At 51.6% G+C, this 22,307-nt stretch overlaps 1 protein-coding gene and 1 long non-coding RNA gene across 17 annotated transcripts in view; one reads left to right on the forward strand and one right to left on the reverse strand.

Annotated features, from left to right (window-relative positions):
• Positions 1-4,377: 4,377 nt before the first annotated feature.
• The window catches only part of CACNA1E (calcium voltage-gated channel subunit alpha1 E), a 498,756-nt gene continuing 480,826 nt past the window's right edge, over positions 4,378-22,307 (reverse strand). For 7 of the 14 annotated variants that reach the window (XM_039881317.1, XM_039881319.1, XM_039881314.1 and 4 more), the window contains 10 exons: positions 21,268-21,364; positions 19,176-19,281; positions 18,245-18,352; positions 17,677-17,777; positions 17,326-17,432; positions 13,989-14,100; positions 11,059-11,187; positions 9,888-10,068; positions 8,855-9,045; positions 7,030-7,572 (listed from right to left, as the gene is read on the reverse strand). In XM_039881317.1, the coding sequence (XP_039737251.1) occupies positions 7,030-7,572; positions 8,855-9,045; positions 9,888-10,068; positions 11,059-11,187; positions 13,989-14,100; positions 17,326-17,432; positions 17,677-17,777; positions 18,245-18,352; positions 19,176-19,281; positions 21,268-21,364 (1,675 nt within the window). Of the gene's footprint in view, positions 7,573-8,854; positions 9,046-9,887; positions 10,069-11,058; positions 11,188-12,063; positions 12,695-13,988; positions 14,101-17,325; positions 17,433-17,676; positions 17,778-18,244; positions 18,353-19,175; positions 19,282-21,267; positions 21,365-22,307 lie in introns of those variants that run through there. The other 7 variants (XM_039881316.1, XM_039881318.1, XM_039881320.1 and 4 more) reach the window with 7 other exon arrangements.
• LOC120617597 (uncharacterized) lies at positions 8,983-16,953 on the forward strand. Of its 3 annotated transcripts, XR_005656968.1 has the most exons (7): positions 8,983-9,121; positions 9,814-12,092; positions 13,212-13,282; positions 13,992-15,005; positions 15,590-16,038; positions 16,126-16,184; positions 16,271-16,953. It is a non-coding gene; the product is annotated as an uncharacterized LOC120617597 (long non-coding RNA). The 3 variants fall into 3 exon arrangements; XR_005656966.1 differs by having other exon boundaries at positions 15,590-16,953; XR_005656967.1 differs by having other exon boundaries at positions 13,992-14,125; positions 15,590-16,953.

The following is a 22,307-nucleotide window of genomic DNA, read 5'->3' on the forward strand; positions in this document are numbered from 1 at the left end:
TAACATCTCTCCACTGTTGGCACGATGATACTGAAGAGTTGCCAAAGTCAGGGAGATTGTCTTCTGCTGCTTTAAAGCAAGAACTTCCTTTCTCTCCATCTCCCAGATCTGGAAAAGTGTTTCAGGGCTCTAGTAAGCCTCTGAGGCCTTTGAGCCCACTACCCTGGGAGAGTTTAACAGAAAGAACCCCTCTAAATCCAGCATCATGCCGATAAGTCGACTGGCGATCTGCTGTAAGTGAGGACCCCAGGTCATACATCTCTACTTCCTCTTCCTGGGACTAGCTTTATTTTCCACCTTGACCTTGTCTTCCTAACCTCCACCCCAGTTGCCCCGACTGTGAAATGCCATGCACACTTGGCGCATTAGATTTTTCTCCTCCATTTGTTTTCCTGGGCGAGTTCCAAATCTTGGACTCAGTTTGAGTGGAGTTGGACTGCTCTCTAATGTCACCAAGAGGGAGGTTCCTCTGCAATTGCAGCTCTTAGGGTGGCTTTGTATAAATATTGGCTTGGTCACAAAACACCAGGATAGAAAAACACTGATTGAAGTTTGGCCTGCAGGCTAAGTATATATCCCCATTGGTAGCCATTAAAATTCAATGCCTATGTTTTCACTAAATCTGCTGGGATCTGCTTAATGTTATACAGCTCCATATCAGATGTAACATAGACCAGGACTACTGTATACTTTAATTGGCAGTTAGATTACACTATTTAGCCCTCATTTCATCTTACCTGTATTTTTAAAAGTTGATTAGTGGCACTTAGAAATTTCGGAGTGTGTGTTTCTTGCTCATCTCTTGTAAAGATTTCTAATAGACTTGCCTTGAGTGGTGGTTCTTGTGCAATACAGGCCATCACCCTAAGAAATTAGAGTACCGTAAAGCAAATTGAGTCACCAAATAAAGTCGGATTCGGATTTGGCAGTTTGGACTGACTTAATCTGCTTTCAGATCTGGGGCCTCCTCTGAGTAAACCGAGAAGGAGCTGACACTACCTGGTACGAATTCTGGGATCTGGCTCCAGAGTGGAGAGAGGGAGAGAGTTTAAAGACTTGTTCAGATGCTAGGTAGGAGAAGAGGTCTCGATCCCGTGTTGCAGCTTGTGGATATTTGATCTGAGGCCGGCTTACGTGTCCACAAGGAGAAGATACTAGGAAGTTCTGAGCATGAAAACTCAGCTTCCTTCCTGGATTTAGAGGGAAAAAAAAGTCTGGGTGGTGGTGGTGGTCGTTGATAGAAAACTAAGAAGAGGAGGGAGGGAGAATAGGAAGAATGGAGTGTGAAATTAAAGTAAATCCTGGATTCAGGTTCCATTAAACATGAAGTTTTTAAAAAGTAAATGTTTATAGCAATGCCAAGAATTTTATAGGTCCTTAATGGGATATAAAGAGTAGAGTTTTTCCCAAATCGGTTTGTGGGGACTAAGAGCTTTAACTGAAGAGTTATTTACTTACAAACACGTGACACACCCATGTACAAGCCAAGCATTAGTATTTGTTTTCCTAACGTGGGGAAGTAGAGAGATGGAATACGCTTGCTGAAGGCACAAGTTTGTTTAGAAGGCTGGAATATTTTATTTTTGACTCCCAATAATTATCATTAAACAGATTACTGTTTAAAAAATTTTTTAATCCTCTAATCAAGACATAAATTTTGTATTTATTGGTTAAAGATGTCCTTAAAATATTCTATACCTATTCTATTACTTCCTTGGCTTTCACTGAAGTTTTCAGGCAGTTTTCATTAATTGAGATTGTATTTTAAGTTCCTAAAAGGAGAAGAGACAGAGAAACAGGTGAGAAAGCCTGACTTAGACAAAAGGAGTAAGACGGAAAGAGAGAAGATGGGAGCCCGTGTTATGTAACCTCAGATTTTTGACGCAAATATCATTAAATTTGACAGAAAATCCTAAAGAGCAGCTGATTCAGAAACACTGCAGAACACACATTCATCCTTTTTTGCCGTTCTAGAGCAGGTCTGTTACCAAAAAACCAACGCCCCCCACCAAAAAAAAAAAAAAACCCAAACAAAAATAAACATAAATCTCCTTACTTCTGTTTACCTGATCTACTCAACTCTTTCAGACTTCCAGGAATAAGAATCCGTAATAACTCAATAACATTCTTCCATAGCATGGCTTATTATAAAATCTTTTTGCATTCAGAAGGTCAAGATACAAGCCTCCCCTATTCTGAACACGGGGGGAAGGAGTAGAGGGGAGCGAGAATACAAAAATAGAAGGGTAGTTTGTGGGCACCCCGGCCTCACCAGCGACGTGCTTAGACTGCTGTGAGTCCCACTTACACGTCTCAACCAACTGGCTTGAGTTTTGTTAAGGGAAGCCCTCCAGGCCCGTTGAGCAGGTTGGGACAAGCTATGAATCTGTTGTCTTTGGCTTAGAGTGATCTCTCTGAGATGCGTAAGCCGCAGAGCGTCAAAGCAGAAAGGATTCAAGAGAAGAAAAAGGCCATCAGCAACCAAAGATGGTTGTTTCTGTTCTTAGTCTTTTGTGTCCCCTCCACCAATGGTACATCCATATTCTCTGGGTGAGAATCAGCACATGACAGCTGACAAATCACCCCAGCACTCTGAAGCGGAGCCTGTCACTGCAGCCAGCAGAGAAGCCATCGGCATCTGCTCTGTTGAGTTAGACCTGGCTGTGATGTACTAGGCAGTTCAGAGAGGAGAAACCAAAAAAAAAAAAAAAAAAAAACCAACCAAACAAAAAAAACAAAAAGATGAAACTGCTACTGCAGGCAGTGGTTACTAATGCGGGGTGTCCTCTGGTCACTCCGTGGATAGGTTAGGTCGTGACCCCTGAGTTCATTTGGCTTTTGTTAAAAAAGGGTCTCAGTGTGGATATATAGTTATCCAAACCTGGACTTGATTCCTTACGGGGCTCTTGTCTGGAGTTAGTTATGTCCTGACTGGACACTTGCAAGGGGCCCACTTCTTCCTTTCCTGCATCGCAGGTCCTCTCCTGAATGTCCCGGGCAGTGCTTAGGGTCCTGGAATCCAGGAGGGAAGGGCAGGTGAGAAGCAGGTGAGGAAGAGTCTACCAGGCCTCTGAGAGCCTCAAAACTCAACAGACGTAAAGCTGATAAAAATAGCAGTGAAAGTCCCTTAACCTTCAGGTCTCACAAAAATCCCCCCTACTGTACATATGCCTTAAAACAAAACAAAACAAAAAAACACTTTATAATATTTATATATAATAGTTAGGCTATTATTAAATTAAAGAATCTCTTTAATTTAATAATTAAGAAATTAAAGAATCTCTCAACTTATCCCTGGCTCGACCCTCTAAAGAAATACTTTGTCCAAAAATGAGATATCCAGAGCAGGCTTTAGAAATAGGATGTAATGAACAATTGAGAATTTCTTTTAAAAAAAATTATTATATTTTGTTCCATTACGCCAGGCTCTCCTAAATTCCTAATTTCCCCGCAGTGGGCTTTCATTGAGTACGTGGACACTTCATACACACTCCCCACACACCCCAGCGGCCCTGCAGCTTACACGGTATCGAGTCATCTTGTGAACATCACACGGTGAGTTCCCAGCTGTGTTTCATGAGAATGAAGCATCCTCTGAGAACGGCAGAGGCAGGCAGCTCAGCTGATAAGCTTGGGCTGGTGGACTTAGCCATCTTAGGAGCCGAGTCAGTGTTAACATGTAGCAAAACAAGGGCCGGGATGGAGAGCAGAGGGCACTTCAGTTACACACCGGCTCTATGCGGGGTGCAGGTGTGTAGGGACGGGAGAGGCCAAATCCAGAACATCTGGAGTTCGGCTTCAGAGGAATGTTCTCAGTGGTCTCAGTACCCAGCAGGGGAGTGGGGGAGCTCAGAATAGAAACAGATTCTTCAGCTAGAAAAATGGATAGGCCACACTGGACAATTGTGTCGATGGCTCTTGGTGTGCCTGAGGGACACCACCCCTTCTTTCCTGACCCCGGCTAAGAGGGAACCGTGATCTGGAGTTAATCTTTACATCTGAAGGCCTACTGGGGACCACACAAACACACCCCTAATCTCTCTTGTGATGCTGAGGACTGATATTAGCAAGGGAAACTCGACATAGAGCTAAAGATTCTTGTGAAGGGACCAGCGGTGCTAAGCGTGTCATGCTGTGTCTCTCCGACACGAGGAGCCGTCTGCTTTTGCTTGGAGCTTGTCAAGATGCTGCCATGATTTTTAATCCAAATGGAAGCACGGGTTTTGAGATCTGAAGGGGCCTCTTCCAGGGAAAGAGAAGAGGCAGAGCTGACACCCAGGAAGGAACAGCCTGGCCAGCTACTCGAGGGGAAGGGGGAGTTCACGTTTATTAACAGGCAGAAGGAAACCGATAGAAGATGATTAGGAGTTCCATGACTTAGCAGAAAATTCTTTTATTTTCTGGTATTAATAGAAGGGTAAGAGCAGGCTAAGGGATAAGAAACCGGATTTCTTGGTCAGGGGAAGTTGAATAAAAGAGTTCGTAAGTTCGTCGGAACTAGAAAAACCCAGGTGGTTGGTCAGGGAACCGGATCTGCAGGGCTTTCTGCCACTTCATTCAGGACTCAGATGCGTGGGCGGAGGTGAGCGTGAGGTGTTCCGGCGTCCAGGTCCCCTGGCACCGTAAATTTAGTGTTTGTAATGTCGTTTGCAGGCAGATTTCATTTCCAGTAATTGCTCTGCCAGCCCAAACTTCTCCTACTGTCGAAATGGCTCGAGGTATCACTTCAATTCCCTTTCTCAAAACAATGCAATAGACTCGTTGGCTCAGAATGGCCGTCCTGCTGTAGGCCTGTCCCTAGGGAAAGTTGCTTTTCCGAGGTGGAAGAAAGCAATTTTGTGCTCACAAAGCCACCCGTAGCAACACTTTGGCATGAAATGATGCTGAGCGGAGGAAAGTTTTTCAACAATACAAAGCCCAGCATCAGAGCCTTATGTAACAATCACGCCTGTTGGGTTTGGGCCGTCGTATAGTCAAGTTCACATTCCCAACTGCTCCTGAGCACACAGGCGGAGAGGGAGAGGAAGACAGACGAGGGCCTGAGGGGTGGACGCCTCCTCTCTGCCTCACTGCTCCCCTGCCCCGGGGCTGCTTTGGTTTGGGGGTGGACCGTGGGTCACGAGGCTCCATTAATATCTAAAGAGAAAGTGGGGCTATGATAAATGAATCCGCAGCCACAGGGTTGAATTTGGCTTTTCAGAGCTGATGTGGCAATGCCTTGTTTCTATTTCAACCAAAAGAGAAATTATAAGAAAAATAATAGCCACCGACTACTCCTACCCACGAGGCAGAGTCTGGGCTGGGGGAGCAGAAAAAGAATGTTTATCCACTGTGCTCTCGGTCCAGGGGGCGCTGGGTCTCCCCAGGGAGGGTGCTGTGCAGCAGGCTCCATCAGCTCCTGGCTGGGCAAGGAGGGCCCTGCCTGGCTCTCCTCTCTGGGGGTCCTTCCACCTGTGGGGACGGTGCTGGGGGCTGCATTTCCACCAGATAAAGACAGTGATGTGTTCCGCCAAACGGACAGTTATACTAAAGGAACAGATTCGCCAAGTAAGAGCTGTTTTTTCTCAGCGCTTCTGAGTTTGGGGTTTTAGGAAGGAGAGCCTGAGGCTGCCTTCTGCTCAGCTCTTACTCTGGGGGCGAGTAAAGCACAGTCCTGGCCCAGAGAAGCATTCAGGGCCCCACTCTTGTCACATTGTGTGACAAGGCCCCATCAGAGCCTGCTTTGCCAGAAGGACCAGCCCAGGTCTAAGCTGAGGTATATTTACTGAAGTATCCTGACAGACCCTCGCCCACAAACCAGCTGCAGCAACTCCAGGTGGCGGGGCCCTCCGCAGGACGTCCTCAGTGACTTCGGCCGACTCTCACCGAAGCTGCTTTTGTTTCAAAGTCGGTCTTTTCCACCTCTAGAGAAGTCCCTGCTGGGGCACGTGTGACCCGCCCTGGGCTAGGTGTGGGCTGTCCTCTCAGGGGACTGGCAGGGAAGGCTGGGCCCCTGGCACTTGGCTGCACAGGCCTTGCTACCGGGCAGAGGGGTCCGCTGCCTCCTGGACCCGAGTCCGGGTGGATTTGCAGCCAGCATGTGCTGGTGCTGCCGCAGCTGGTCCCCATGCTGAGTTACTGCCAGACTGGCTGGAAAACAGGCTCTCGAGTGCCCCTGCCACCCTGACCCCACCCTCCGGGCTCCGCGGTGACCAGCATCACTGGGGGCTGAGGCCTGGCGCAGCGCTAGGCGGAACTCCATTCTTGTCAGCGAGTACCCTGGCCATACTGGCCATAAATACTTTTAAAATATCACCCTTACCAGAGCTACAGGCACGTCTGTGGACCCCGGGGGACCTCTTAGCCTATCCTAGCACACAAAGCACCTACTGTGTGCGTGACAGGCCTGCACCCACCAGCTCTCTGCTTCTTTGGCCTTCTCCACAGCGTGGGCTGCTGGGCTATGGCTTTGCTCATCCAGACCAGCCCTGGCTGCTGCCGCCACAGCACCCTGACCCCGTCCCCGTCAGCTTTCTCTCTCTCCTCCCTGCCCTCGGCATCCGATGCTCCCGAACTTAGTCTGCGCTGCGTTGGGGAAGCCAGCCACGGCGTCGCGCACGGGATGGTGCTGGCGAGGGAGGATGGAGCCCCTCTCCCCCGGTCTCCGCGGCACCCGGGCTGAGAGCCAGACAGTCTCCCAGGCCTCGCCGGGCGACGGCAGCGAACACACAGGCCGGCCCGATGCCTCCGCGGCTCTGAGAAAAGCGGGAAGGGGCCGTGGAAGCGAAGCCACCCCGACGTGCCCTCTCCCGGGGGAGCGACCCTCGTTCTCGCGTGTTCCTGCCCCGGCGGAGGGGCGGTGCCCACCTCGCGAAGCGAGCGAAGCAGTTCGGTGGGTCTGGCGGGTTTGCCTCTGTCCTCCCCCTGCGGACCGTGCGTGGTCCTCCCCTCCTCCTCCCTCTTCCTCCCCCCCGGGCCGCACGGGCTTCCCAATTCGGTCTTGGTTCCTCCATGTGAGAGAAGAGCATGCAGCGGAGGGGGGAGCAGCCTCTAGCACTTGTCGTCTTCTTCTGTGTCACTCAGGAGGTCGCCGACACCTCCACACATCATGCCCGGCCCCGGCCCCCCACGCCTCCGCCGGCGGTAGTGCCCGTTGGGCATCTGCCAGCTGTGCCGCAGGGGCGGGGCCGAGCCGATGGTGTTGGCACGGCCCAGGCTGGTGGCCACAGCGGCTTCGAAGGTGAGCGTCTCCTCCTCGCCACAGTCCGAGGTGTGGGCGTCTTCGTGCAGGGCCAGGTAGGGCTCGGAGATGTAGCGCTGCGGGGAAGGGTGCGGGCCCTGCTGCGTGTGCCGGGAGCTGGAGGACGCGGGCGGGCCCCCCTCGCCGCCCTCCAGGACTTGGGAGGTCAGGAGGGAGCCGCCCTCGCCGCCATCGGCGGGGGGAGAGACGCTGCCCGTGTGTCGGAGCAGGGAGCTGTAGGAAAGGAGGGGCCGCGGCTTTGGAGGGACCGGGGGGAGCTGCCGACGACTTCGCCTTGGGGTGCTGGTGTCAGAGATGGAGGGGATGGAGCTTTCGCTCAAGGAGCCCGTGCCCTGTACAGCAGGAGAGACATGGCGGGTGAGCCCGGGCAGGCCTGATCCCTGCTGAGGTCCCCCACCCCTCCCACAGGGACCCTGGGAGTCTGCATGCTGGAGGAGGGGTCTGAACTGGACTGCCCTCTGCGGCAAGGCACATCCCCTTAGGGGCACAGGGATTACAGGAGATGGAGAGAGAAGTCAACACCATCTAGACCGGGGCATATGACTATTCACGTGGATGTGATTTTCTGGGAGTCTTCTTAAACTACGGGTACGGGCTCAGAAGCTCTGGGGTGAGGCCCAAGCCTCTGCATTTCTAACGAGCTCCCAAGGAACACACGCTTCGAGTAGCAAGGACCTGGAAGCTCCGGATATGGAACGAGTGGCACATCGAACGACAGGCTCGAGAGTATTGGGAAGGTGTTCTGGAGTGGGTGTCGGGGGGTGGCAGACACCCCCCCTCGCTCGGCCTCTTGCCTCCACATCTTCGATGGCTTGCCGAGGTTAACGCAGCTTCTACCCCCTCGTCTGCCGGGTCAGGCCGTACCTGACCTGCTCATCTACTCCCTGAGCCCAGGTGGTGGTAAATGGATCTTCTGGACAGTTTCTCAAGGTGTGTGTGACCTCTGGGGACGGGTCCTTCCAAAGGCAGCATCTTGGGTTTCACGACTGAACCCAGGAATGCAGTTTTAACAAGCCCTAGGCGATTCTGTTCTGCATTAAAAGCTGAAAACCACTGCTCTAGCAGTCAACTTCTCACCCGCCGCAGTCTCTGAGAGTCCCTGCCTGCCCTCCGCGTCCCCTCTGGGCTCCGAGAGCCTCGAGGACAGTGAGGGGTGGTCGTGGGAGGAAGCAGGTGCAGAGGGTGTCTTCACACAACTCTGTAGCTTTTCCTTAGGCAACAGGCCCGAAGGAGAGACGGATCGCCATTCCCCATAACGCCAAGGACCGTGCCACTGATCGAAGAACGTTCTCTGGCTAAAGGGCCATTTCTCCCTCCTCAGTCTGGCTGAGACATTTAGGAAGTGGTTGTGACTTCGTACCTCAGGATTCTGAGGACTGGGGTGGAATGACCTCCAGACACCATCGTCTGTCTTGGGGGAGTATCTGGTTTTCCGTGACCTCATGTCACTTCTGCGTACAGAGCAGTGGGTTACTAAGCACCATGCACAATGGATGTTGTTTGCTGTGACACGGAAGTCCGGGCGGGTGCTGAATGCCCCCGTTTTGCACCTATTGTTAACAGGCCCCCCTTCCTCGTCCTTCCGCAGAGGCTCGGCTTCCTCTCCGTGCTCACCTCTCTGTTGGGGGTCTGCGACCTGCCCTCGCTGGGGGACCTGGACTGACGGCGCTCCGGGGACTCCCAGTCAGCCTGGGTCCCTCGCTCCTCTGAGTTGCAGCGGGACACGTCAGGAGAGAGGAGATGCTTTCGCTCTTTCGATCGTCCCCGCTCTCTGCCCCCTGAGCGGTGGGTGTCGGACTTGTGGCCTGTGAGAGATGACAAAAGCAACTGGTCGCAACTCAGCCCGTGCTGAAGTTCCCGCTGCTCCAGGCACGTCAGCAGGTGAGCGGAGAGAAAGGCCAGGGAATTCACCTCTTATGACTAGGTGAGTGTGCAAGTTGCCACTGGAAAAAAATGCACATCAAAGGATGCGATCGATTCTCTTCCGCTCTCGTTTATGCTAAGACACAGTTTAGAATCTTTGCCTAAACATGGGTGTGTGACTTTTTTCAGTGGTGGGGGGAAATGAGACGAGTAGAAGGGAATTAAGAAGTTGCTATGAACTGAATAATGGCACAGCTAACGTCACGGCAGGGCGAGGACCCCGGCACTGGAGTCAAAGGACTTCACGTCTAGTCCCAGTTCTGCCACTTACTGGCCCCGCGGCATGGGACAAGTCACTGCTTTCTTTACCTTTGCTTCTTCATCTAGTAAAACACAAACTGTAGTCTGTAAAGCCATTCCGGGGTAGTGCTATGCGGGTTGAAACGGAGTTGGTGGTTTGAGCCTGGCTCCCGCCAGGGGGTCTGCACACCCCTGAGGTACCCCATGGTGCCACCTGAGAATGGACGCTTAGTGACGTCTACAGCTCTACTCCGGAAGGAAGGAAGCTCATCGGCCTTTGTGGTAACTGTGGAGGGCTGTGGCCTGTTTCGGGGTGTGAGTCAGATGTGGACCTCCCCACCCCCCACCTTTGGTAAGGAGCACCCTCCCTTCCTTCACTCTCCTCAACCCTGATCTGAATTCTGTTCCAGGGATTTGCAGTCCTTGCCACAATCAGCCCCGCAGGGCTGGGGCCCTAAGGGCAGCGAGAGCGAGGCCTTCTCACCCGAGTCCGCGTTCAGGCGGTGGGCCGACAGCCGCAGGGAGGAGTGGTAGCTCCGGCGACGGGACTTATAGGTGTTTTCGCTGCTTCGCTCCATGGAGAATTCCTCCAACCATGAGGAATTCGAACGCTTATCCCGGATAGTAGAGAACGAACGTCTCATGGAGCTGGGGTCTGTTACCACCTGGAAATACGAGCCCCAGAGGTACACAGGTATGGGTTAATTACCGGAAGGGTAGGAAGGAAGACAGAAGCGGACCGAGATGGTTGTAACCTTCCTTGAACCCCTCTCGCTCAGACCTTAGCTGGAGGAGGCTGTGCCAGAAAGTGTCTTTCTGTTAGGTGTTTTTGTCACGGGGACGGATCCAGGGTCTTCTCTTTATGCTCAGGAAAGCGAGCAGCTGAGTCTACTGTGCGAGTTTCCCGTAGGGCCGTCTACCACAGGGACTCAGCCAGGACCTGCCGTGAACCTTGGGCCACTTTGAAATACGTGAGGGCGATGGTCAAAACGGCTACACCACCAAAGAAGCAAAGGCTTTGTTCTCTGCCCTGTTATAGCACTAGAGCTGAGAGACCTTGCGATGAGCAGCTACTAAGGATGTGTTGTTTCCCTCCTCATCTGCCCCACCCTCAGCCCACCTCGGATTTGGGTGTTTTTGATTTGCCACCGATGTCAAAATAGATCCACAGACCCTTCTTGTCTCTGTCAAAACTTAATGTAAGACAGACAGACAGATAAGAGAAGCCAGGAAAACAGACAAAGAAATGAGGCGTGGCCTGCACTGGTTAGGACAGACAGTCCTGATACAGCTGTGTGTGTAAGTAACTGCATATGTGCTTGATGAGCCAGTAGAGGAAAAGAGGAAGGAGAAATACACAGGGAAAGTCCTGGAAAGTATCTCTTGCATGGCTGGTTGAGTCTTGAGGCTGCTGAGCCCATCTGGAGGGGGTTATGGCAGTTTGCTGGCTAGGCTGTTGTGGTTAGGACTTCGCTGAGAGCCCACCGTGGAGAAGCAGACTCTACAGAGAAGGCCATGAGCCAGGTTTTGCTTCTAAGAAAGGGGTGGGAAAAAATCAAAGGCTCACCTGAAAACATCAGATGTGTTTTCATAACCCACCAATTCAATACAGCCCAGGATGCCACTGCATAAGGTAGATGCTGGTTGCTTTTTACCTGGGGATCCACAGTCAGGCGTGGCATAGAGGATGCCCTCCCAGATCCCGCATGCTCCTGGGTGTCCGGAGGAAGGTAGATGCCATGGTTAGAGGGCTGCACGCTTTTTAATTCACTAACCTCTGGCTCCTGGAAATAAACACAGCCAAGCTTGTGGGACTTGGTTCCATCTCATTGCTTCTCATCTCCTGCAGGTGACTCTGCCTCCTCCTTACCAAGAATGGCTTTTAGAAGAGAAACGTGCATCTTTCAGGTCTTGGTTATATGTGTGTCTATATGTGTGGATATGTGGTATACCAGATGTCTCAAACAGAAAGCTCAAAATCACCTTTTCTTATCACCTTATTTTATTGCTAAGCAATGGTTCAGATCTTTTAGCCTTGTAAACAAGCATTTCTGGTCATAGTATTTTTTGGATATGTGAAGTGTACTTCCTGAGAGGTGGTAGTGTTGGGTTTATTCTTTTAATCTAATCTAAAGCAATCATTTTCAGTGAAATGGAAACCAGTATTCTAAGGAAAGTCACCAACAACTGATATCAAATATATCTTCTCAAACCTTAAGACACATGATCTCATTAGCCAAGAGTCTTATGATTGAAACCATCCCCTAAAAATGCGGTGGGTGGCCATCTGTGAGGGACACTCTAGAGCAGTACAGTCCAACAGAAATATAATGCATACCACTTATGTAATGTTAACTTTCCTCATAGCTACCTCTAAAAAAGTAAACATGAAAAACAATATATTTTATGTAACCCAATATCTTTAAATAGTTTCTTGTCAACATGTCATCCATACAAAAAACTGAGACATTTTATATTTTTTTGGTACCACAGTCTTTGACGTTGGTGTGTGTTTTATCCACCTACAGTGCATCTCAATTTGGACCGGCCACATCTCAGGTACTCAGTTGCCATATGCGGCCAGTGGCTACTCATACTGGACTGTGCCACTCCAGAGCGTTAGAAGGTTGGACTAAATATCTCTACGGTCCTGTACAACCCTTGTATGATGTTTTCCTGACCAAAGAAGGTAAGTTTAGGAAAAGGACATGCTCTAGAGGGACAGCTAGTGTCACTTGGAGTAAAGAGTGAAGCTGCCTTAGGAATGTTTACATGAGCCACCAGAGAGCCCTGGGAGTATCTCAGAGATCTGGAAATTATACCGAAAAAAAGCTTTTTTATGACACCTTGAAATCATGAGTGTATGAGTGGGGCACTGCTCAAAGTCGGCCTCCAGGGCCCTTTGGTGCATGGTTCCTGGTGTCAGTGTGAGGACTGCCTTCCTAGGACAGGTGACATGTGCACTTGAGGAAGCCAGTGTTTGTAGTATACGCTTTAAATAGCACACAGGTCTGACTCGAAACACGTGGTAACAACACTGCAGTCTATGAGTGTCAGAGGTGGTGCAAGACACACACACACACAAGTCACAGCCACGCCTCAGGACGGAGAGCAGGGGGCCCCGAGGGAGGGCAGGAGTACACAGTGGTGAGTGTGTAGCACAGGCTGACACCTGAACTGAATCACAGACACCAGTACCGACAACGAGATGAACACATATCCAAAAAGTCCTGGCACTACGGCTCAGCCCCGGGGAACCCGCAGAAATGAAGATGTGACAGAGAAATCTCCCTGCGAAAGAAAGGACACATTATTGAGATTTTTCCCACTCGATCTATCACGAGGCAAACCATCAAATGCCGAGAAGCCCTTTTAAGAATCAAGCTATCTGTACCAATTCGTCCCTGGGCCTAGGTGCTAAGTTCTGCAGCGAGGGAGGCAGGGAATTCCTCCAAGGTTCCTACCCACCTTCGAGAGACCACCTCGGGCTCATATGTGCCGGGAGTTTCCGGCCTAGCGCTCACCCCACACAACCACGCACACCCCTGACACAGCAACCTCAGGAGGAGGAATCAGCCATTTGAGCCACTAAAATGTTTTGCTGCCTTGTCAGGTACCCATTCTATCAGACATGTGGGCCACACCCACATCGTCCCTTCAGGATGGCTGAGGTACACGGAAGCAGTGGGGAGGCATCAGGAGAGAAATGGAGAGAGAGAAACGCAGATGAATTACAATCAAAGTGACAGGGAACTCACTCTAAGCTGTCTATCTGGACTTGTGCAAAAAATTTTTTTTTTTTCCCCAGGCCAATCAATGGGCTGTAAGTCTAAGCTTGGGAAGGAACCTGATCTCACAGCTCCTCAACTAAGAATAATGGTAAGTCAAGTTTATCTTTGGAATCAAGTTTTAGCTTTGTAGTGGCAGAACTTAAGTTTAATCTGTCCTCTCTCCTTCAAGCTTCAACTTGACTGTAGTTGCTCAGGAATTTTACCATTTATGCTAATGAAAAACTTTAGGCTCAGGAAAGTGATTTTAGGGGCCTCTTAGAATGTATCTGACTTTGTAGAATTGTGACCAAAAGGGCCAACTGGCCTGAACCCACACAAGGTAGCGGCAAGAGATTCTTCTGTGTCTTGGTGGACAGCTTACTCACTATTGGTCGTGCCTTCCGAGTTCTCCAGGAGCGGGGCATTCTTGTGTCCCCCCAAGCCACACCTGTCTACACTATGCTGCCCAGTGGGTGCCACTCATTCTATGATTTATCTTAAAGCTCCTTATCAAAGGCCAGATTTTATGATGCTCAAGGGCATAAATTAAGAGGGCTTGGCCTGAAGCTATACAAATCCCTTCAGCAGATAAGGAGCGAGCCTCTGGGATTGTTAAACCTAAAGAGGAAGCATTTGCCAGTGAATGTGCGAAACTCAGGCTCTGACAGGGAGACAGCAGGGAGCTCCCCGGGGAATTGGTTGGACTCTCAGAGGCATTTTTCCTGATTGGTCATGGATGTGAAATAAAAATTTGAAAATGAGTGGGATCAGGAAACCAAGGGACTATTCTGAGGTCATGTCACTCATTCATTCACCAGAGACTGCTGCTCCTGGAACTGTCCGTCATCGGCCGGGTCCATACACGCCAACTGGAATATTTCCTGCGGGGAGAGCGGGCGCATCGCAGGGTATCCGCCACGGCCGCTCCTGAAAAGCAAGGCCAGACGCAGAGGTAACTTGTGCGTGAAAGAGAAACAGGCATGCCCCACCCAGACAAGCCTGCCTTCAGTCGTGGCTGGCCCTAGAAATAGAGGGGGAAAAACACTGGAAAAGAGCACTGTTGTCAACCATTGGAACCATTCATCGCTCTGCTGGTGACTAACATATCTGTGACAAATGACATCATTTGTCACACTCAGCCATATGGAAGACCAATGCTAGATTGTAAACCTGTTTCTGCTCAGTTTCGCCATTCGGCAGAAAAATGCCATAGTTTAAACAGTGAGCAGTTTGTTTAAATATTAGCAGCCACGGTCTTTTAAAAAATTCCCTCCTCTTAGCAAGAATATGGTTTTGTGCCAACATCCCTGGCCACACTAAACAATTCAGTGCCATGAACATTTATTGAAGTGTGTGTTGGTTCATGAAGTTGGTGGAATAAGTTCGGCGGTGGTGTAGAGGAAGTGACCATCTCTGGGTCGATGGCTCTGTAGGAGAATGCTTAAATGGTGAAGAGGTAGGAGGACAGGGACAAAGTCAGCCAAGTATTGAGAGGCTCTGAATGAAATGTATGGAGGACAGGTGTCCCAGGATGCCCGTTATTAAACCACTGTACCTGCAGGCGCACTCAGCCTGTGGGCCCCACTGGGCTGGTTAGGAGAGAAAAAGGCAGCCAATCTTTCCTAAAAATTTGGCCGCTGCTGCCATTCACTGCTACTAGGTACCCTTGACCTGTTCCAGAACGTGCTTCTGATCCTGGGAAGAGGCACAGGGACTGGGCAGCAGCTCTCTCAGCGGTAGTGGGGCCAGGAGGGAGAGATGGGACACCATCTCTTCCTGTGCCAGTCTACGGCTAACGACTCCAACGGAAAAGTCTGAGCAAGGATTGCCAGGTACGTAAAAACAATCCACAGGTGAAATCTTTAGACTGGGATCACAGGGAAAGATCTGAGGAGCAGAGAATCACTTGACCTGTCTCCTCGCTCCCAGGGAGGGCGTTAGCTCAATCGTCTTCCTCAGTGCGCCTTCTGAGAACACGAGAGCTGCTATTATAAGAAACGAGTCGCCTTTGTCCTTCAGAAAATGAGTAATTACCCATATAGAGAATCCCCAATAGGTAAAGGGGACCCTTGGAACAACCGAACAACCTCACAGAGTTGAATACTTTGTTTTTAAAGTGGGCAGTCACAGCAGGTTAAGGTCAAGTCCAAGCCTCTCTCATGATCTGGTCTCTAATTCGCCAGCCTTCTCTCCAACTCTCAAGCCCCCCGAAAACCCTTTCCATGTTACTTTGAACTCATCCTTCAAAATTATCAAAAGTCACTTCCTTAAGAAAAGCTTCCACGCCCTCTCCCCCTCTCATAGGCACTCAGATCAGACTGCATTTGTTTCTTCCTCGTGCTTATTAAAACTGTAATTAAATCACTGAAAATTTTTCCTTGCAATAATTCTGTTTCATGTCTGGTTTTTCCACCAGCTGTAAGCTGAATGAAGGAGGAACGCTGTCTCATATTCACCACTGTATCCTCTGAGTGGTCTCAACCCGAACAACGGAAAGCTCTAGAAACACGGCTGGTCTCCACCAGTGGCCCCGACATCCACCCGAAGGCTCTAACCAGAGAGCCGAGGGGCATCTTTGATTCCTCCCCCTCCTTCGGGCCGTGCAGCAAATCACCACCTCCTCCTCTCCCGTTTCTATCCTGTTAGTCCAAGCCACAGTTATTAATAATTCACACAATTGCCGTCACTCACTAAATGGTGTTTTGTCTCTCGAACTGCTCCCTTCCAATCCACTGAGTCCGCCCTGGATTCACGAATGATCTTTGAAAAGTACAAACCTGGTCATGTCGGGCTGATGCATAAACCCCGTTATCCCTGGACAAAACGTCGGAACCCGACGTGTAACGCCACTACGTCCTGCCCCCCGTGGAGCATTCCAGACTCGGCACTTGCCGCCCCATGAGCTCTGTGCTCCAGTTGTGACAGTTTCAGCACCCCGCCGCCCTCGGAGAGCTCGCCTCGAGTGTCACTTGTTACTTCCTCAGCGAAGCCGCCCCAAACCCTCCAACTAGGTACGTTGCTGCCTGTTTACACGGCAACACAACAGCTTACCCTTCTGCATTTTAACCTTTATTACTCTCGTAATTTCTTTTTGAAGATCTGTCTCCATGGGGACTGACTCCCCCGTGCCCGAGCCTGCTTTTGGGTCACATAAATATTGATCGGATCAATGAGGAAGTGGATTAAAAAACAGAGAAGCCGGAGAGATCCTATGGTGGACGGTAACTTGTATAACAAATTGTTGCGGATAAAACATTGGATTGGGAGGGTCCTCCCTTTCTAAGCTAAAAACCCTTGAAAAACTGCAGTCACACCTCCTTCCTGCTCAAAGAGCAATGGGAGAATGCCACCCTGACACCTACCTCATCACAGCACCCGCTTGTAAAAATGGCCGGTGGCCTTGGTCCTGACTCTGACCCTTCTCTCCCAAATGTGTTGGATTGTGACTTCCGATGATGCTTTTCAAAAACAGGTCCCCAACACCACAGGCAGAAAGAAGTTAATAGCGTGAGAGATTCTAACTGGCTTTCACTCCCTTGATAATTAGTGAAGTTGTGACGGTTAGTGATTTGGGACTGGGGTAAACCCAGTCATGACTCCTTTACAGTGGGCAGAGGGACGTCCCACCCTTTGGTACCCAGTACATGCTTGCTAATGACGGAAAGATGATGCGATGTGTGTGCTCCACTAGGTCATTTATGACGCAGCTAAGGCTTTCAACTCAGAAGAACTGGCAAATTCGTTAGAGTTTTGTTTCTGCTGCCAATATAGAAAATAAAGAGATATATATATATTTTTTTGCCTGATCTAAGATTTCTTCTGTTCGTTTCTCATATCATTGAGTAGTGGGAAGACTCTGGAGTTAGAAATAACCGACTTAAATTCCAGTTCGGCTTCAGGCCACTTTTTTAAGCTTACTCTCCAGTTTCATCTGTAAGGTGGAGATACTAACACGAATCCCGCCTCGCTCGCTCTCAAACTGGCCACAGGACTAATCGTGCTCGGTCTGCTCTCCCCTCACCCCTGGTGCATGACCGTTTTAAGGTACAAAACAGCTTTAACCTCAGCAAAGGCCCGTCCGACTGCGTCAGCACTGTTTCTGGCCCCACGCAACGGCGTGAGGGAGGCCGCGGGCCCTTCGGCTTTACTTACAGGCCTGAACCCGGGTCCTGCTGCAGATAGGGCAGCGCGTTGGCGTTGGCGATGATCTCCTGAGGCAGAGATGAGGGCTCCATGCGCTGGAACATGGGCGCATTTTTCTGTGTTCAAAGTGAAAGGAGAAAAGGAACTCACGTGGCTGTGAAGTCTGCGGTGGGGGATACAGTTTACTTGGGTGAAGTGGGAGCGTGGCCGTGACCTTTAGACTATTTTAATCCGCCGACCCTAGGAAGTTCCTGGACCCTTTACCTCTGCTGCTGGGCACTGTGCTCGCGGGCGCAGAGGCCTGTCCCCCATGCGACCCCTCAGGACCCGCCCATCCACCATGCTGTCACGGACCCTCACCTGTTCCTCCAGCTGCTGCCTCTGCTTCTTCACCTTACTCTGTTTATAGTAGTCCATGATCATCATCGCTGCATAGATTTTGCCCACGGTCAGATCAGAGGCTGAAAAACAAACGTGGCAGGGAAGGGAACAGGGGGAAGACAGCTGGGGGCAGGGCGGTGAGGACACCTACAGAGCTTTGTTCTCCACCCTCTGAAGAGGTACGTGCCAGCGCTGAGGCTACAAAGCAAACAGGTCCCATATCTCAGGGAGATGACACAGTAGTGTCACCTCCACTGGTCTAGGTTTCCATCTCTAATAACGACGCCCTTTCCAAAACAAGGGCTTGCCATCCAGCGTTGGTGGAGGGAGAGAGCTGTGCACCCAGAACTTTTAGCACAACCACGATGACCTATCCCGAGAAGATGTCTTCAATTAATAACAAGAGGGACGTAAGTGAGGGATTTTAGTTTCGTAAGCATAAAAGAACTTTCTCTGATCTCCATGATCACTCTGTGTTCCCCCCAAAGATGCAGCTTTGGCGTGCTGGGCCCACAGTAACATAGGGACCCAGGAAGAGATACCGTACCTTTGGGCATGGGCACAAGCAGATCTAGCATCTTCTGGGACAGGTGAGGCCAGATGGCCAGGGTCTCCTTCTGTAGCTCCGAGTCTAGCTGCTGCCTGTCAGCACCGCCTAGAATAAAATAAGTTATTAATAAACAACAGACACAGAAATAACAAGGACTTGAGGGGGCAGGAGCTGACCCAGCACGGCCCCTCCTCGTCTCAGAGGAAATCTTGGCACTTAGTGACAGTGGACCTTGCAATCCTGCGTTTCTGCTGAAGAAGCAGAACACATCTTGGCTCTCATTTTCAGTGACTCAGGGATATCCTGCCACGGAGATGAGGCCCCAGGATCAAGATCAGCTTCCTCATTCATTGGAAAAACGTCCCAGGTGCTCAATCTATCAGAGGGGAACATGAGGAGAGCCACATGGAGCCCCCCACTCCGGCCCCGACCCCGCCTCCTTGTAGGGAGCTCAGTTCTTCCCCAACTCTGCCTTCATAGTTGGAGTGACCTGATTTTTAAAAGGGTTTGGATCAGGCAAGAACAGGAAGGCTGCAGGTCCTTCCGGAAGCAGCAAACCTTTTCTCTCCCAAGTCAGGGTTAGAAATCAAGAGGAACAAAGTACCGCCATGACGGGACCTGCCACAGAGGCCTCCCGAGACGTTAAAGGTGCCACAGAAGAAAAACGGACAACGTTAAAATTCACTTGTTCAATAAACGCATATTTCTAAAACGCCTACCGTATGCCAGACATCGAGGATCACACAGCGTTAATGCAGGTCATTTTGGAAGAAACGACCAATGTCACAGTTACTGAATCTCACTGGGGAGACGAGGACCCCGGTGCTGGATTTCAGGGTCACTGCAGTGTTAGGACGAAAGCTCAAACGTCTCTACCCTGCACTGCTCTGCACCAGTCGCTCCAGAATCTTCTCTTTCCTAGGCTCACCTTTGGCGATTTTGATGTCCAGAGCTGTCCGGATCAGAGCCATCAGGGTGGAGGTGAAGTGGACTGTCATGTCCTCAGCTACTGGCATATTCATCAGAACCAACCTCTGTGCCAAAGAGAAAGGAAAGAGGAGGAAGAAAACGTATCGGAAGAGACCAGGGTGAGGGGAGAGGAGACGGGCAGAGGCCAAAGGCAGAGACGAAAAAGAAGGGCCAGGATCCCCCACCCCCTGCTCTGCTCCCCGCTTCTCTCCGGAGGCCCCACTGCTGCTCGTTTGGGGGATGATGCCAAATTCCAAGGGAAGGGGACTGATCATTCTACAGGACTCCACCGTGGTCCTAAGAATGTCTTTCGCAGGGATGGGATGGGATTTCTAGAAGACGTGGCTCAGGGAAAGGAGTCAGCTCTGGGAGGGGGCTCCATTCCCCGTTTCAAGGCTGCTCTGTTTCCACCTGCCCACGAGCACCCCGAAACGCAGATGGAAAGAGCGTGAGGGGGGTACGTTTTGTTTTCCTTATCTGACTTGAAAGATACATCCTGATGCCCCCTTTTTGAGTCTTTAAAAGATGAGATTTGCCAGCACGTGATCAAACATGCATAAGTCCAACTTATCCCACGGATGAGGTGGAGCGGGACGGAAAGGGGACAGTGCAGACAGGGTCGGGGCGAGGAGGCGGGGCGAGCAGGGCAGGACGAGGCGAGGGTGGCGAAGGCAGGAGCAGAGTGGGCAGGCCTTGTTCCCCTCAGCCCAAGGAAGGGATCGAACGGAAATGGCCAAATCCACTTTCCAGAGAGTATGGAATTCTTAACTTTTCCTCCAATGCCCACACTCCTTCTCTTACCAAGCTTCATCCCAGAAATTCCAAGAGCTCAGGGCCACATTCCACCATCTGGTACTTTTGGAAGTGGCCATCATGAGCAAAAAGGGTGCCAGCCCCTAAGCTGTGTATGAGAAACCATATACTGGGGTGGATGAGGGTCCCCAGTGGGGCTGTTCCGTGAGATGCTTGCTGGGGCCCTACAGCTTGGAGGGAGCAGGAGACGTCCTCCGGCAGAACCACCAGCCTAGCGGGGGAGGGGGGATGCGTCTCTCCCCAAGGCAGGGTCTCTAAGGCTCCACAGGACCGTCCTGCCTAACGTGATCCCACAGACGTGGTGTTAGGGGAGGGTCAAGCCAGTTTCTCATTGGGATCGAATTCCATTCCCTAAGCTTCCAGAGAAGTGGCAGCATTGCCGTGATGGATCCCTAGGTGAATGAAAGAGCTCCAGAGTCCTGGGACAGTCTAAACACCGAAGGGGGAATCGACCGTTGCCATTACTGATTCTGGAGAAAAAAAATTCAGGCCCCACGAGCACCGGCATGGCAGGTGACTCCCACTGGGCAATGCTGCTCCGTGCCAGCTGGCGGGAATCCACCCGGCGCCCTAGGGCCAGGCGCCACGAGCCCGCCGTCCACCCTTTCCCTTGTACGGCCAAGAGAACCGGGAAGCCAGGCTGGCGAGGGGCAGGGAGCGGCGTCCTTAGTCACGTCATGGGACAGGAGTCCTGCTCCTCTTTGTTCTGACCCCGAGAAGGAATTGTGCCGTCGTTCCTTCCCAGGTCACGGAGGAAGAAACTCGTGAAGAGTTTTTTCTCTCCTACAGATTTTTTCTTGAACCATGTCAAGAGGAATTTTTGCATTATTTCCTCGGCTTATCTGACGGAAGGTGGTTTTGTTTTTTTTTTAAAGCGCTTATAGCGGCTTTGCTGTGGGCGTCCTTCTTGCCTACACGTGCTCTCCTGCAGGCCACCACTCTGCCTCCTCTGGAAGCAAACACGCCACTTAACACTCCCTTTCCGGTCACCACGCACAACGAACCAGACACAGAGGGACACACGAAGCCCCACGGCGAGCAGTACTGCAAGCCGTCCTCTGCGATCACTTCACGAACCTTCCGTGGACCTTCCTGACCCTCGGCCTCCTCCTTTCCTTTTCCTTCGGTCCCCTCCTCTGCCCCGCAGCCCGGCTTCCGCCCCATGTTCTGCCCCCGCTCCCAGCTGGGTCCCATTTGTTGTCGGTCTCTACCCCAGAACAAAGGAAGGGGTGGTCTACCTTATATGCCACTTTGGAGGGACATCTCTTGCCGAGGCCTAGCGGTGGTGACATGAGAGTCAGCATTTCATACATCTCAGTGTAATGGATGCGGCCACTGCTCAGGGAGGGGCGGGGAGCGGGGAAGGAACGGGAAGTGGGGAGCAGGGTGCAGACAGGGAGGAGGGGAGGACAGGCATTCCCGGAGAGCAAACGGACAAAATCGTACGGAAGACAGGGGAGGAAAAACAAAACAGAATGGACAAACAGGAAAAGAACAGGAAACCTGTTAATCAAGGCAGACTGTGCAGGTGACTCCGTCCTGGTGCGGATTTATATCAGCCCCACACAGACCCGGGGACGTCGCTGGCAGCCTGTGGCCCCCGACGCTCGCGCACACTGTCACGGGGACTCGTCTGCGTCCTCCTCCCGCGACAGCACTGCCCTACTGCCCCGCCGGCACCGCCGTCCCCCCCACCACACGGGCCTGTGTTCCATTCCCAGGGCTGTATGCGACTGGTATAAACCGGATAGACGGCAGTCCAGCCGTGGGTCAGAGTTCCGGGCGCCGGCCCGGACGCCAGGCCTCCCTCCGGCTCTGAGCCCACAGGCGGAGCGCGGTGTATCCCCCTCCGTGCCGTGTGCGCGGCAGGAGGCGGCGTGGAGTGGGGGCTGTGGGTGCCTCTCGGAGTCGCCCGCTGCTTCCACCTGGCTCTGTGGACGAGGAGCCCTGTACTCCCCAGCGTGCCCCTGGGTGACGGCATGCTGGGGACAGAAGAAACAAAGCCAGGAGGAGGAAGAGCATCTCGCATGCCATGCTGCCCTCCCCGGCTCTCCCCTCATGCGCTGTAGGTTTCACCAGGGTCAAGTTTAAAGAGTCTCAGCAGAGGCAGCTGTCCGGCCTCCTGAGGACGGGAATCACTGCGTCACCGTCCCAGGCCGGCATCTTCCTGCGCCTACATCTTCCGGCTGCTGGACTGTGCTACCCAGGAGAGGCTCCCTCGTCTAGCAGGCGTGGCCTTGGAGGGCGGCCTGGCGGAGCCACTGGGACGTCAGAGTTC

Source organism: Pteropus medius, unplaced genomic scaffold, assembly GCF_902729225.1.
Source record: "Pteropus medius unplaced genomic scaffold, Ma_sr-lr_union100, whole genome shotgun sequence".
NCBI lineage: Eukaryota > Metazoa > Chordata > Mammalia > Chiroptera > Pteropodidae > Pteropus > Pteropus medius.